Source organism: Quercus lobata, chromosome 6, assembly GCF_001633185.2.
Source record: "Quercus lobata isolate SW786 chromosome 6, ValleyOak3.0 Primary Assembly, whole genome shotgun sequence".
Classification (NCBI taxonomy): domain Eukaryota; kingdom Viridiplantae; phylum Streptophyta; class Magnoliopsida; order Fagales; family Fagaceae; genus Quercus; species Quercus lobata.
Genome location: NC_044909.1, coordinates 42,401,253 through 42,418,663, shown reverse-complemented (window position 1 = coordinate 42,418,663; position 17,411 = coordinate 42,401,253). Strand labels below are relative to the sequence as shown.

Below are 17,411 nucleotides of genomic sequence, written 5' to 3'. Positions count from 1 at the left end.
TGTCAAAAAAATAAAAATCAAAACAAAGAAAAACCAATTCAATGGGCCACCCACGTGTTTCAGCAAAAAAAAAAAAAAAAAAAGGGCCACCCACGAGTGAATACGACCTTATTAATTATCACATCCTTGTCCGTCCTGTCGGCACACCTTTGTTGATAAGTTTTTTGATCTTATCGCTCTTATAATTGGATAGGGTAATTATCGAGTCCTTTTATGGCATTATAAATGAGTATTTTTTCTTTTCATATAATTGAGGGTCTTATTAATTAAATTTATAGTGAAACTTATAATTCATATGAAAGGGAAAAAAGTATTAGGTCCACAAGAAGGACTGTTGACGTGGTCCTCCCTAACTTTCCAACCAATAAAATGCTGTTATTTATGTAAATGTGACATCATCTGATAATTTTTATTTTTTTATTCATTGTGCTGATTAGAAAGCTTACACATACATTTGCATAGATGACATCATCTCATTGGTCAAGGAGGACCAAATCAACAGTTCTTTCGATGTAAATAATAATTTCTCATGAGAGGGGGAGTACGCATTTATGATACTCCCAAAGTATCCAATAATTTTCCATTGAGTAGAATAGAAAATTAAAGATGTTTTTAAATGTAGATAGTTTAGTTACAACCTTAGTTGTAACTAGTGGTTACAAATTTATTTAATTTTTTTTTATTGAATGTGAATTTTGATAAATTTATCACTGAATTATATTTTCTTCTCATACCTTCCATGCTTAAAAAATTTTTAGAAAATCAAAAATCAATAACTTTGTCATCAATCAAATATGTAAATTTCTTAAGTTTTTGCAATCTAAAATCTTGCATTAAAAAAAAAGTTTATAGATCGAATAGTAAATAACATCAGATTGACACAAAATATGACATATGTATTAAAAATATAAAGAATATTCAATCCAACGATTAAATTTTCAAAGTTTGTAGTTATATTAATTTTTTTAGTGAATCTTGTAACCACTGGTGAAGCTAGGGGGGGCATGAGCTAGCTTTTGAAAATTTTCATTTACAACAACGAATTTCCTTAATTTCAATCACAATATACTTGCCGCCGCCCCCCCCCCCCCCCCCCCCCCTAAATTTTAGAATTTGGCCTCTCACAATGTAGAGTTTACACTTAAAACATTTATAATTGGCTCTCAACTTTTGAACTTGTCTTGGAAAACCTAAATAAAATTGAACTCTTTTAAGAAGAACTTAAAAAACTGAACTTGTTATAAAAATAAAATAAAACCCGGAAATTAAAATAGCCGAAAAATAAAAATACCCAGCCCATTCCTTAGCAGGTGACCCTCCAATTCTCTCTCTTCCCTCTTTTCCTCTCTTTCTCTCTCACCGTATTAAAATGTATTTTTATTTTTACAACTCATGAATAGTAGGGTTGTATATATACAATCTTACTGTTCATAGTTGGCAAAAAAATTTAGGTATATATACCTAACTAAAGCCCTCTTTTAGTGTCTTGTTTGGTAAACTAGCAACTGGGGGAATTTTTACACCCCCAATGCTAATGCTAATGTTCTAACAATCTCAAATCACCAATATTTAAAATAAACAAATTAAACAAAACAAAACAAAAAAATCCAAATTCCTATAAGGTTACTATGTGTACACCCGCCCCATGCTGCCTCCTCTTACTGCCAATCTATCACCATGAATTCGGCCATGACGTTGTTCGCTTGGCTCCAAGCTCATGATCCAAATCAAGCCAGCCACCACTACTTAACTTTTACCTTTGGTTGACCTCTAACTTGCGTTGCAACCTGAAACCCAATTATGTCTACACTGTCTGATTATAATTTTTAAATAATATATTATAATATATAATTTAACGGTTTTGTTTGTTTTCTTATTTTTTATTGTTTGTTTTCTTGTTTAAAAGAAGAAGGCTTTTGTTTATATGCACGCTCCGTTTTTTTCAACGACGATATTTTCTAAAAAATGAGTTATTTTTTAAAAAAGTATTTTCTATAAAACTATCTCCTATAAAACTATCTCATTTTCTTATGTTTGGTAGCAACTTTAAATGAATTGAAAAACAATCTCATAACTTCTCTTAGTTAACTTACTGTGAGATAGAGTTGTTTTCCAAAAAAAATTAGTGAAAAACAATTTATCAGAGAGAAGACAGCAATGAGCATAGCAGCAAGCAACAAGAGCAGCAAGCTCTGTGGTTAGAACAAAACAGAGCACAAAAACGACAGTAGCTTGTAGTGAATTTATTTGTACATGTGACTTGTAGTTTAGTAGATGAATTAATTTCTTTAAGTAATAGCACATGAGAAAGGTAGTTATCACTCTAGGGACACGTGTGTAGTTAGTTTTTCTTTTTTGTTAAGCAGTTAAGCGGTTAGCTTGGTTCAATCGCTGTATATAAAACTTTTGTACTCATTCTTTCTAATTAATTTGATTGAGATCATTTTTCATCCAGTCCTTGATATGGTATCAAAGCTGAAGCTCTAGATTCCCCCCAATTTTGTTCAATCTAGGGTTCTTCCAGTTCAACAGTTCCTTCAATTTCACTTCATTTCTTGAAGTTTTTCTTTCAGTTACACTTCATTTCTTGAAATTTTCCTTTCTTCATTCGAAGAATTTTCCTTTTTCAACAATGGCTTCTGCTTAATCATCTCTTCCTACTGCTACTGCTGAGACTAGGGGTGTTCACCAAACCACACAAACTGCAAAAACCACACCAAAATCGCCCACAAAATATCATAAACGCACCGCACTGCATGGTGCAGTGCAGTTTATGGTTTAATAATAAGAAAACTGCACAAACCGCACTGCACTACAATATTAATTTTTTTTAATATTAAATATAATATTAATTAATAGTTTAATTCTCAAAAAAAAATTAATAGTTTAATAACCCTAGTTTTCAAAAAAAATTAATAACCCTTGTAAGTGTTAATTAGGAAAGCCAACCCAAAATAAGGAAAAACAAGCTCAATATTTTAAGACTTGGCCCAAAACAAATGGGAAAATTAGTTTTTTGCTAGGCAGGAAAAACCCAAAATCTGGAAAAAAAAAATATATATATATATATATATATTAGTTTCAAACCGCATCTTATATATCGCACCGCACAAGTGACCGCAAAAATGAGGTGCGGTGTGGTTATGGTTTTCGTTAACTCTAAACTGCACCGCACATGTGACCGCAAAATTGAGATGCGGTGCAGTTATGGTTTTGCCTAAACTGCACCGTAAAGTGCGGTGTTAAAAAAGGCCCAAAACCACACCACGAACACCCCTAGCTGAGACTACCACTTCAACACAAGAATCTCCAATGGATGACCCATTGTTTCTTCATCATGGAGAAAGCACCAACACTGTTCTTGTGACTCAGCCATTAATAGGGAATGAGAATTACCCAACTTGGGCTCGATCTGTGAGAAAGGCTTTGCTTACAAAGAACAAACTAGGTTTAATTGATGGAACCTTGACTCTTTCATCTCCATTAGTGTCAACTCCTTTAGCCATTCAAGCCTAGATTAGGTGTGATAACATGGTTGGGACATGGTTAAAAAACTCAAAGTCTCCCAAGATTCAGGCTAGCATTGTGTATGAAGACACGACCTTTGAGATCTGGACAGAATTAAGAGATAGATTTTCTCAAAAGAATGGCCCTAGAATCTTCAATTTGCAGATGCAGATAGTAGAATTACGTCAAGGTGAAGTTTCCATTACTGATGTCTTTATTCAGCTTAAACTATTATGGGATCAATTGCAGAGTTATAGTCATTTCCCTTCTTGTACTTATGGCAAGTGTGTCTACAATGTTAATAAAAGATTGACTGAATTGTAAGTTAGAGAGTCAGTAATGAAGTTCTTGATGGGTGTAAATGACTCTTTTTCCCAAGTAAGAACTCAAGTGTTGTTAATGGATCCTCTTTCCTCACTTAATAAGCTGTATGCCTTGTTAATTCAAGAAGAAGTGCAAAGGACCATGATCAATGGTGCAAGTACTCATGTTGAGTCTACTGTGCTTGTAGCCAAAGGTCAAAACTTCTCTTCTGAATCAACAAGCAATTTGAATAATAAAGGGAATGATAGGCCATTGTGTACACATTGTGGAAAATTGGATCATACTATTGACAAGTGCTATAAGTTGCATGGGTTTCCACTAGGGTTTAAGTTCAAAAACAAACCCTCAATGGCACATCAAGTGTCCTCAAGTCAAATTTCAGAGTCATTACCTTTTGCTTCTCCATTGCACAATCATCCTGCTTTCACTCCTTATCAATATCAACAACTATTAGCTTTGATTGGTGCTTCAAACTTATCCCCTTGCAACAAAATATCAAGCAAAGGAAGTTCCAATGGCCAATGTGGCATCTTCTTCCAACACTGCAATGGCAGGTATTGATTTTTCTCACAGTGTTTTTTCTACACAAATGGTCAATAGAAGGGCTTATGGTAGGCATACTTGGATGTTAGACACTGGTGCTACTTACCATTTTGTTTGTTTTATTGACTTGTTAACCAAAATTACTACTACTATGCAGTCTCTGGTTCAATTGCCTAATGGAGAATCAGCACAAGTGACTCACATTGGAACTGTTGTTCTATCTTCCTCTCTCACTCTCAAAAATGTCCTTTGTGTCTCATCTTTCACCTTTAACCTTTTATCTGTTAGTACAATTACTTAATCTCAACCATACTGCCTTGTTTTCCTTTTTGCTTATTGTTTTGTCCAGGACCTTTTATCTTGGAAAACAATTGGGGTGGGAAAGGCAATTGATGGATTGTACATGTTGCAGTGTGAAAGCCTTCAGCATACTCCTGGTTCTTCCCTAGCTGACTTCTTAGCTACTCATAAAATCAATGCTGCATTTCATCCTTTCTCTGCAGCAACTTCTACAAATCCTCATTGTAACTCTTTTTTCCTTTGGCATGCAAGATTAGGTCACCCTTTTGACATTAAACTTAATGTTTTGAGTCATGTTATTCCTTCTTTACAATCTTCTTGTAATAAAGACTATCAAGTTTGTCCTATGGCAAAACTTAAATGATTGCCTTTTCCTTTCAATAATAAAATCAGTAGTTGTGTTTTTGATTTGGTTCATATGGATGTAGGGGGACTATATTCAACTCCTACTTTAAATGGCTTCAAATATTTTTTAACTGTTGTGGATGATGCAACCAGAGCAACATGGTTCTTTTTTATGAGGTCAAAGTCTGAAGTTAGGCAATACTATGGTTTCTACACAGTTTGGACTAAAAAATCAAAGCTATAAGAACTGATAATGCCAAGGAATTTGATATGCTAGATTTTCTTAATTCTCATGGTATCATTCACTAACATAGTTGTGTTTACACTCCACAACAAAATTCGGTTGTGGAGAGGAAACAGCAGCATCTCCTTTCCATAGCTAGAGCATTGCAAATTCAATCTCAAATTCCTATCCAATTTTGGGGTGATTGTGTTTTAACTGCAGCCTATCTAATCAACAGATTGCCCTCTCCTTTATTGAATGATAAAACACATTTTGAACTTCTTTTTAAAAGGCCACCAGATTATAATCATCTCAAGATGTTTGGTTGTTTGTGTTTTGCTTCCACTATTGCCCAAACTAGGAACAAGTTCTCTCCAAGAGCAAGAAAATGTGTTATTGGTTATCCTTTCAATATAAAAGGATATAAGCTTTTTGATCTTGAGTCTCATACTATTTTTGTCTTAAAGGATGTCATTTTTCATGGGTCAATCTTCCCTTATATTTCAAACTCATGTGAATCTAATCCTCATCCTTCATTGTCTTTACCTTGTGTTCCTACTATCCCTACTATCTTTGATGACATTATTCTACCAAAAGCTCCTCCTTCTGCTATTCCTCAAGATTCAATCATTCAAGTTCATCATATACTTGATGAAGTAACAGAAGAACCTCCTGAATATGTTGTTGATCTTGTCCCTCTTAGAAGGTCATCTAGACCAATCAAACAACCATCTTACTTACAAGCATATCACTGCAATCAAGTCTCATCTGTCATTGATGCCAGTCCTACTCATTCAGGTACTTCCCATCCTCTATCTTCTCATGTTTCTTATCAGCACCTCTCTCCCTCTTATAAAACCTTTTGTTGTTTTATTACATCCATTGTTGAGCCCACTTTCTACACAAAAAGAAGGAGTGGACTACTTTGAAACATTTTCCCCAGTGGCTAAGATGGTATCTGTCAAAGTCCTTCTTGTTGTGGCTTCAGTTAAGGGTTGGTTCCTTAGTCAATTGGATGTAAACGATGCCTTTTTACATGATGATTTGGATGAAGGAGTGTATATGGCTCTTCTAGAAGGGTTTCATAGCCAGGGGGAGGTAGTTTGTAAGCTCAATAAATCACTATATGGCCTTAAGCAAGCTTCTAGGCAATGGTTTGCCAAATTTTCCAACACTTTGATTCAGCTTGGCTTTAATAAATCCAAAGCCGATTATTTTTTATTCACTAGGAAGCAAGGGGATATTTTTATGGTTCTTTTAGTATATGTAGATAATGTTTTAGTGGCTTGCAATGATAAAGATGAGATAGGTAGGTTCAAGGTTATAGATGAAAAGTTCAAGTTGAAGGACTTAGGTGATTTGAAGTACTTTCTTGGCTTGGAGGTTGCCAAATCAGACAAAGGCATAGCTCTTTGTCAAAGAAAGTACACACTTAAATTTCTTAATGATGTTGGTTTGCTTGGGTGTAAGCCTACTAAAACACCAATGGAGCAAAATCTCAAGTTAAGTAAGTTTGAGGGAGAAGAACTTAAAGACCCAAGTAGTTATAGAAGGTTAATAGGCAGACTTTTGTATTTGACAATTACAAGACCTGATATTACCTTTACTGTTCATAAGCTTAGCCAATACATGTCTAGACTAAGAAGGCCACATCTAGATGCAGCATATAGAATCTTGCAATACCTGAAGAGTGAACTAGGAAAGGGACTTTTGTTTTCTTCCAACACAAAATTGCTCTTGAAGGGGTTTGTAGATGCTGATTAGGCCTCATGTCCTGACATTAGAAGGTCTGTGACAGGTTACAGCATTTTCATTGGGGACTCTTTGGTGTCTTGGAAGTCAAAGAAGCAGTCTACAATGTCAAGGTCTTCAGCAAAAGCTGAATACAGGTCCATGGTAGTTGCAACATGTGAGATAGTGTGAATTTTGTATTTTTTTCAAAGATATTGGAGTAGAACATGATAGAGAAGCTCTGCTATTTAGTGACAGTCAGGCAGCATTGCACATTGGCTCTAATCCAGTCTTCCATGAGAGGAAAAAGCATATTGAAATTGATTGTCACACGGTCAGGGATAAAGTTTTGAAAAAGGTTATCAAGCTAAATCATGTTAGGACTCATTGCCAATTAGCTGATGTACTTACTATAGCATTGAGTTTCAATCAGTTTTCTAACCTTACTTGCAAGATGGGAATGATAAATATACATACACCAGCTGCTCTTGAGGGGGAGTATCAGAGAGAAGACAGCAATGAGCATAACAGTAAGCAACAAGAGCAGCAAGCTCTGTGGTTAGAACAAAACAGAGCACAAAAACGAAAGTAGCTTGTAGTGAATTTCTTTGTACATGTGACTTGTAGTTTAGTAGATGAATTAATTTCTTTAAGTAATAGCACGTGAGAAAGTTAGTTATTACTGTAGGGACACATGTGTAGTTAGTTTTTCTCTACTATTTTGCAGTTAGGTGGTTAGCTTGGTTCAGTCACTATTTATAAAATTTTTGTACTCATTCTTTCTAATTAATTCGATTGAGATCATTTTTCATTCATTCCTTGATACAATTTATAAAAATAAATCATACTTTTTATGTTAACTAAATATAGTTTTCCTTTGACTCATTTTTTCTAATGCTACTAAACATTAAAAAACACAGAAAATTATTTTTACATAAGATTTTCTATCGAAACAAATAGAGTGGTAATTTTTTTTTTAACTTTAGAATATTTAATATTAAACTTGGCTCCCTTTTAAAAAAAATTATGACTTTGCCTCTATTTGTAATTTGGATACAATCATTGTAGCCAAACTACGTCTTTTTAAATTATAAGCATGATGGTTGTTATTCATGTATCAAAACTCAACAGTCGTCAATGAAGACGTTCCAAAATTTCAATTTTTCCATAATCATGTCAAGTTGATGCCAGAGGAACATGATTAAAACATGCATGATACTCTGGTCAATATGCAAACTGGTTTGGTCTTGACCATAATTTTTTTTTATTGAGACTTCGTTAGGTCTTAGATTATGGTATTATAATGGAGCACATTCCATAAGAGCTGCCTATTTTAGCTTCCAATGAAATCTCTTAAAGCAATAATTTATAAATTTGATTGGATGAATATGCCACTAGGCTTTGTAGCTTAGTGGCATCTGGTTTCGTTGTGTACCTTTAGCTCGGGGTTCTATCCCTCTCATTTACCCAGCAAAAAAAAAAAATCTAATTGGATGAATATGACTGTATCAGTATGACATGAAAATGGCAGCCCTCCCAAGACGGGTACGGTAACTTTTATGCGCAAATTCAAGAACAAATTAAACTTGTTTTTACAATTATCCAAGATTGTAGAGTTGTAATTTTAGCAATATTATTTTAACATGAATTTTGTATTATTGATACTATTTTTATTATACAGTGAAAAAAATTTGTGTCATGTAATTTTTATTTTTTTTTTGAGAAATTTGTGTCATGTATTTTTTGGTATAGCATCATAGTAGGATATAATAGGATAATAGTCCTTCCCCCACCCAAAAAAAAAGTTATTAGTCCAATGTGAGCCATTTTATTGGGCTTGTAGGCATATTTTAGCTGGACCAATCGGGTGGCTAGCCCAGTACTTATACAGTACCCTTAAATCCAAACCTTAATAAAAGAGAACCAACTTCTAGATTGGGACTTGTAGGACAAATACAAAAATGAAGTGGGGCAGAGGTGGAGCTTGGAAACCTTCACGGTGTTCGACCGTAAAATGAAATAGAAGTAAGGGTTAATTATATGTTAGACTTCAGAATTTAAAAGTGGTCTAAAATTGAACTCTACGTTTTTCAAAATTATTAAAATAAACCATATGCTCTAAAAAAATTTATTTAAACTATAAACTCATTTATAACGAAGTCGTTAATTGAAAATGTTCAAATAAAACAATGTTGTGTGTGTTCTTTTTCTTTTTAATATATAAGAAAATAGTGTTCCAACCTTTAACTAGATTATTATTCCACTTTTAGTCTCTGAGACACTCAGGAACCCATGGACACATAAGCTAGTCATATAAACAATTATTTCAAACATTTCTACCTAATTAGTTCAACCGTAAAATCTATTTAGCAACTAGATTTTAATCAATGGCCCAATGTTGGAGGCCCACTAAGTAGCATCCACCCAAATACCCATTCTTTTTTAAATGAGAGTTGGCTCACTGATGAGTTCTAAATCATAGAACTCTCAAAATGTCTATCGAGTTCACCTCATGTTTCCAAGAGATTTATGGTTTAAATCATAGGGCCAATATTGTCTAATGGAGTCCTTATGGTTCAAATCCTAATATCTCTATTCGCTGGATTGCTAGAGAAGCGAATTGTGCAGCAAATGCTCTGGCCCAAGTGTTCCTTGAAAAACAATATATTTTGTAATTTTGATTTTAGGTTGTGGCCCTCCTTATTTTGTTTCTGTTATCAGGGCTGAAGATAGCAGCTCTCCTTTGTAATCTCTTTTTATCACTAAAAAAAAATGGAGTCTTTCTTTGACTTCCTAAGGAGGCCCTATACATTTGAGAAAGAACTAAAAGCCCACAGCCCATTTTCAGCCCCACTTGTGCCAATCGGAAGACGCGGTAGTAGTGGTAGAATAGAATCTGGTTCCAAATTCCAATTGGTGAAAGATTATGAGCACGCTGCAAACCTGGCTCTCTATAAATCCAGCATCTTTGTGTTCGCGTAATCCCTCACAACCAGTTAATCATCTTCGTCCACCTTCACGCTTCACATTTTCTGGAGCTAAAACCAGCGCGGCACAACGCTTAACCTTCACTCGCCACACAATTACTCACCTACTCAAATCGTACATGGCCGAGTCCCACTCCGAGTCCAACTCCGATTCTAGGTTCGATCCCCGTTTCTCATTTCTTTTTAGACTTATTTATTTACAGTCTAAAATTGGAAACTTTTTATTTTATTTATATTTGGGGTTCGAACTTTTAACAACACAGCTTGGTAAATCCAAATTACGCTGAGATAATTGTGGTGCGTCACGGTGAAACGGAGTGGAATCATGATGGAAGAATTCAGGTACTGCCTTTTTTCTCTAACATCAACTTTTTTTTTTTTTTTTTTTTGATGATATGTAGTCATATAATCGAATGCATGTTTTTTTTGTGTATAGTGTGCGCTTTGCATTTTATACTCTCTTTTTTTTAGACGTAGGGGACGCTAATGCTTTTGAAGTTTGCTTATATTAGCATTGAAGTAATGTCACAAATAACCTTTGCTGTAAAATTCAACATAGAGAGAATTGATATGCAAGTCCATTTTTTGCTAATAGTCCAGTATGTTTAAGGTGATCTTACAACAACTATTTAGTTTATCTTTGTATGAAGACTTTGGGACATATGTGCTTATATGGGTAGTTATTAGATGTGGCATTTTCATGCACTTGGGCAGTAAAATGAACTAGGCTACCAAGCTCATCCTAGAATTATTTCATTGAGGAGCACATGAGATTTTTCTTTTTGGATGTTTCTCTCATATGCTTACCGCGTATTAGTGTTGTGCCTCCATATTGTGGTTTTCCCTTTTTAATGAATTGATTTCTTTTTTTTCTTTTTCTTTTTTAAATCAATAAGTAGCTGATAATCTTCTGAAAAAAAAAATTACCCTTAAAGAGGCTATCTACTCAATCTCAACTTTAGGTCAGCTTAATAAATAGTTTGCTTGAGATCGCTCTATATATAAAAAGCCAAGCTCAAACCTTTTTTGTGGCTCTCATTTTTGCCTTGAAGTGTCAATGATTTTCGTTTTATAAATTAATTCATCTTTAAACAGGGACATCTGGATGTTGAATTAAATGAAGCTGGGAGACAACAAGCAGCTGCAGTAAGTTATGACTTGTATATTACATGCTTCACTTTGGCTGTGAAAACCCGATGAAATATGTCATTTGCCTTAGCCTTTCCACTTATTCTTCTTTTCTTGTAAGGTGGCTGATAGGCTATCCAAGGAACCTAACATCTCTGCTGTATACTCTTCTGACTTGAAACGAGCTTTTGAAACTGCACAGATAATTGCAACCAGCTGTGGCGGACTAGAGGTATGAATCCAGAAGCAACATTTTTGAAGTTGGATTTCATTTAAATACTAAAATAGATATTAGGAGATGACGGTACTGGTTTGGATTGCAATAATAATTGCATGTATATTACTTACATTGTAGTCTTTTTTTTTTTTTTTGATGTAATTAATTTTATTTTGGCAATGAAAGCAGCATGAAATTAATTGACTGTGTTTTGGTGATCAGCTTAAGCAGAACTATTCACACATGGAGTCCTGGATTTGGATTATTAACCCACATGAGAAACTTTCATAAACTATTTGGCATTGACCATATGAATCTTTTTCTCATGTTCTACCATATGTGGGGCCATGTCTTTTGCTAAATTATAAGATTTTTTTCATCTCAACCTTGACTCCAGTAACTGACCTTTGGCCTTGAACACTAAATGTACCAAATTGAAGATAAAATGGTGGTTAAGTTGTCATAAGAGCGTTATGTGAAATGGAACGCTAATCATTTTAAGCTTGAACAATCAATTTTGTATTGATAAAGGTGCCGACTAGCTTGGCCAATAAAGTCTCTTTTATTAGAAGCATGACCTTGATTCAAATCTCATCTTTATAGAGTTAAGGCATGAAAAAGTTATATATCCTATAATGCGAGCAATCTCCAATGGAATCCACCCCCTCCCCTCTTTCTCTTGCTCCCAAAAAAATAAAAAAGGCTTTGTTATTGCTATATGTTAATACTCATTCCTGATTACAAGGGAAACAATTGGTTCTTTGATAATGATTATCCATACAATATAATTTTTATGGTACTACACCTCTCTCTCTCTCTCTCCCCTCTCCCCTTTATAATTGTTGAAACCTATTAAGGTAATTGGGATAGTAACAAGGACATATTTGGAAATTCTCAAGATGGATACCATAATTGGTGCATCTTGAGATGAATAATGATTAAGTCTTTGACAATATTGGGTTCCTGTATATTATGAAGCCAAAAGTAATCTGTTTCTCATCTGTAATTTGGACTTACCAAAAAAAAAAAAAACCTTTTTCTCATCTGTAATTTGGAATCTGGCGCATTATTGTAGTTGGATTTTAATTTCAGGTAAGTAAAGAACCTGACCTACGGGAAAGACATTTGGGGGATCTTCAAGGCCTTGTACTGCGCGAAGCAGCCAAAGTTAGTACTAAGGCTTACCAGGCTTTTTTATCCCACAGCACAGATCAAGAAATCCCAGTAAGTACTCTTTACTTTAGAGTTGCAATTCCCTATTGGAGAATCTTATGGCCTGTGAAGCATTGAAGTTTGTTCTATAAATGTATGGCCAAGTAATGTTGGTTCAGTAGGTGACGGTAGATCTCAAGCTGGATATTTGATAACTCTTTTTTAGGGGTGAGCTTACTAGATTGATTATGGGGACTACGCCTGATGGAGTGTAGGTCACTAGTTCCTCTTTATCCCTCCCCTTGGGTGAGAACTCACTTATAAAAGTAAATAAATAAATAAGTTGGAAGTTTGAAGGGGGATACTTTAGTATCTAGAGGTTTTATGTTAAGCAGAGCTAAAATGGAGTATATGAACTGCAAGTTTAGTGACTTATCCAAAAAAAAAAAAAAAAATTGCAAGTTAAGTGAAAAATAGAAAGGAGGGAGAGATAGTAAAACTTGATGGTTGGGAAATACCAAAGAGTGATTGCTTTTGGTATCTTAGGATGGGTAATTGAGGAAGACGTGGCTCATAGAATATGAGTAGGTAGATGAAGTGGCGAAAAGCGTATATGTAGTATTATGTGACCATAGAATATCTACTAAAAAGAAAGTAAAACTCAATAGGACTACTGTAAAACCAACTATGCTTAATGAACAAAATTTCGGGCTCTTAAGAAGCAACTTGTTTGTAAAACTTGATGGTTGGAAAATACCAAAGAGTGATTGCTTTTGGTATCTTAGGATGGGTAATTGAGGAAGACGTGGCTCATAGAATATGAGTAGGTAGATGAAGTGGCGAAAAGCGTATATGTAGTATTATGTGACCATAGAATATCTACTAAAAAGAAAGTAAAACTCAATAGGACTACTGTAAAACCAACTATGCTTAATGAACAAAATTTCGGGCTCTTAAGAAGCAACTTGTTTGTAAAATGAGCTTAATCAAAATGAGAAATCTTAGAATAATGGTTAAATAATTAAATTCACTATTTCCTAATAGCTTAAGCTCTTTGGACAATCAGTAATTTATCATATTATCATAGAATGTTTGATGCAAGATAGAAGCTTGCATGGGCGTTGATACCAATTTTGATGTAGAAAGACTAGGATTACTAATAATAAATTAAAAAGATACTCGAGAACTTCTAAACAAAAGGACTCTAAACTCCAATTAGACTCATGGGCCTTTGGTACAGCTAAGGAAAGTCCATTCCAGTAATCTAGAAGTTTCGTTCTCTTTTTAGTAAAACTTAACCAACAGCTTTCTAAGCAAAGTAGCCTATAACTGAAGCAGCCTATAAAAGGTGCCAAGATAGTCCCACATAAAAAATAGACCACAAATCTTGAATCTTTTTTAATTTAATCTTGTTTCTCCTTGAACTCTTCTTTACTGCCATCACAGGTGGTCTTGAATTTGAACCCTATCTCTGCTCTACCTCTCATCTAAAAAAAATTAAAAATCTACATGTAGGGTCCCGCTTCTTAAGAGAGATTTTGGGCCACTTGTGAGGAATATTAGAATAATGGTTAGATGATTAAATTCACAATTTCCTAGTAGTTTAAGCTACTAGAAATGGAAATACTAAGAAAGATAAGAAATGGAATCATTGTTAAATGCTAGAAGTGACTCTTATAGAGGAAAATATGACATGCAATACTAATTAATGCTTAATGAACTGTTAAGAAAGAGTAATATGATTCTAATTGATAGAGTGCAAAGAGGCAGAAAGAGATCTAGAATAATATTGGTAGGAATAATAAAGGATATGTTAGATAAGGAGATGACAGTCTACGGTCATGAGTCTTGTAGCTCAATTGGCATCTCCTAGTATTTCCAACAGAAATGTCCACTGTTCAAAATCCCTCCACCCTCAATAATCGAATTATCAAAAAGGAGATGACAGTCTATTATTCTAGATAGGATAAAATGGGGGAAAGAAGACTTAGGGTTGATCTGAACTAGTTGATGAGAATTTGTATCTGCCCCAATTTAATTGAGATGAGTTAAACCCGTTCCATATGATTGATTCTGCTATGTACTTTTTTTTTTAAGAAAAAAAGCAAAATAGTTCGAAAAATATGATTAAAACAACAAGTACTATAATATTGAATGTGCATGAAATTTTAGTTTGGAAATAAGCAGAAATTTTTTTGGATCAATCTCTTTCATTACATGCAGGGTGGTGGAGAAAGTCTTGATCAACTTTATGAACGTTGCACGTCTTCATTGGAGAGAATTGGTAGAAAGCATAAAGGTATGGCGTCATTTGGCTTGTCTCTTTTATAACCTTTCCATCTGGAACATTTTAAAAAGTTAATTTTATGTACTTCAAAAACCTCTTCAATTTAGGAGTGAAGAAATTTTACTAAGTGTTACAATTCATGAAATGTATGTGTGCTAGCCATTTTGTTTTATGGTTTGTATTATTACTTCAGTAAATTGCAGTACACATAAGTTCTACCTCTATGGGGGTATGATAGCAGAGGCTTGACTTGGATTCCCAACCACCCTGAGTTTGGGTGGGGGACAACATTAAAGTTTCAATATTGTTGGTGCAAGACCTATTAAATATTACTAGTATAAGACATTGCACTTGGAGAATGACCAGTTGAAAGCTGCATTTGCCCATTGCAGGAGAGCGAGTGGTTGTGGTCACTCATGGGGGTGTTATCAGAACATTTTACAAGCGAGCTTGTCCAAATGGTCGAGCTGGAGGGAAGGTACTGAATACATCCATCAACATATTTCACTTGTCAGATGGAGATGAGTGGACCATAAAATCATGGGGTGATGTTAGTCATCTCAACCGAACAGGGGTTCTAGAGTCGGGTTTTGGTGGGGACAGAACTTCTGGTTAGTTCATGCATGGTGTGCTAGCATTTTGCAGTCATTTCTTTCAAACATAGCTAAGATCAAAATTAAAAACATGAAGTTCCAAGCAGTAGCATGCTGAATTTCTAATGGAAATAGAAATACTTGGCATTATTGAGGCTCTAATAACAGTGATTGTTTCACCAATCAGCCCGGGAATTATTTTTATATGTACGTCTTTATCATTACGGTTGTTAAGGTGTACCCAAACTGCTATGATGATGATATATTTACCTGCAATGGAAATTTTCAATTAAATTTTATGTCTCAATATATTGAATTTGGTTCTGTGGTGTGAATTTGTTACAATGATCTAATTGTTATTGTAAAAAAAAATCTATTCAGTAGATATACGAATACCTAAATAACTTTTTGCTTGTTGAATGTAAGAACAATTGAATGGATTGATAGGGAAGGATCTCTTTGGCCAAATATAAAATTTATCTGGGTTGAAGTCATGAGACATTGATTGATCACCAACGCCACATGGCTTGAATTGTGAAAGGTCCATTCATAAGATATTTAACTTCACATAGCATCAAAGTAAGCGGTTAAAACAACCCGAGCATCGAATCGGAATCTTCATATGTTGGAATTATTTCTCAAATCGGAAGCCCTCTTGTCCAATGTTGAAAAATCTTTTGGAGGCATTGTCTTTTAGGTAAGCTTATGCAGCTTTCCCCTCTTGGTAGTATTTGCTCAATTAAATCATACTTAGAGCATCTCCAATAGAATAGGCAAATCGCAAACCCAAAATCCTCTTTATTTTAGAGAGTAAATCCTTAAAATATAGGTCTAACAGTCTCTCTAATATATACATTGCTCATGAACAATGACTCTCTTTGTTTGAAGACTCACTATTTATTAGCAAAATATTTTTATGGCTTAAAAAATGAAAAATAAAGAAAGAATGAAAAACTGTATTCAAAAGAGTGAGTAAATTTTTTTTTAAGAAATAATATTTAAGTGGGTAGAGAAAAAATAGAATATATAGGAAGATAGTATTTGAAAAAGTAGCGGGTAAAAATTTAAAAATAACTTTTACTTTCTAATTTGGGTGAGAAAATACCTCTACACTGCAGATGTAAGGGCCTTGTATCGCATTCAACAATTATTTGGATCAGTTTCACAACACACTATGGAGCCTCGTATTGTTCACCATTTTCGGGATTTACCAAATAAAGAGTAGAGTGGACAGTGGAGCTTTACCCAAACAGTCATAATCACAATTGCGAAAACAAATTTCCCCTTACCAAGCTTGCAAATTCCTTTTCTTTTTCATTTTTTCTTTCTTCAAACTGTTTGGCCAATTTCCAGTGTTGCTTAGAATCACTTTCCACTAGTAGAATTGAAATATGCAATTTAAAAATAAATAAATAAAACTATAGGGAAGATATAATTATGCAAACATTTTAGTTATGTCGTCGAGGATCATTTTAGGTGATCAAATTTTATGTTCTATGATGAATAGGTAGTGCAAAATATATATATATATATATATGAGTATTGCTAGTGTCATATAAAATGGCACAACTTTAACACAACTCGCTTATATAGTGAGTTGTGAATGGTAAAAGTGTAATGACGGGTCCACGCAAAAAAGAATTTTTCATTTTCGCTATAAAAATGTAAGTTTTTCGTCAAAAATCTTATAATTCAATTAGCTCCTTTTATTCTATGCATTTTTAATAAATCTAGCGACACAACTCTTTTGCAACCTTTTTTATGTTCATAATGATGTCATGCTCGCTTTGGTACTCCCGAGAAACAAATCTTCAAAGACTTGCTAAAATGATATGTTGTGATTGATGCACCATAAAAAGAGTGCTAGTGGCAAGTCCATGTGAAATTAATATTGCATAAATCACGATTTGTCATCTTAACAAGTTGTGATCCCTACTTGATCCACCCAAAGATTAGCCAAACCAAGAGCTAAAAAAGTCCTAAAACACTTTAGAAAAAATAGAAACGAAGAAATAAGGTATGTGTGATATATATGTGTGTGTGTGTGTGTGTGTGTGTGTGTGTGAGAGAGAGA

General features: G+C 34.2%; 1 protein-coding gene across 1 annotated transcript; it reads left to right on the top strand.

Moving 5' to 3' along the window:
- The first annotated feature begins 9,801 nt into the window (after positions 1-9,801).
- On the top strand, positions 9,802-15,631 carry LOC115995174 (phosphoglycerate mutase-like protein 4). Its single transcript, XM_031119631.1, has 7 exons — positions 9,802-10,117; positions 10,224-10,302; positions 11,056-11,106; positions 11,210-11,320; positions 12,398-12,529; positions 14,681-14,756; positions 15,137-15,631. The coding sequence occupies exons 1-7, from the start codon at positions 9,900-9,902 to the stop codon at positions 15,358-15,360; spliced, it is 891 nt and encodes a 296-aa protein (XP_030975491.1). The 5' UTR covers positions 9,802-9,899; the 3' UTR covers positions 15,361-15,631.
- The last annotated feature ends 1,780 nt before the right edge of the window (positions 15,632-17,411 follow it).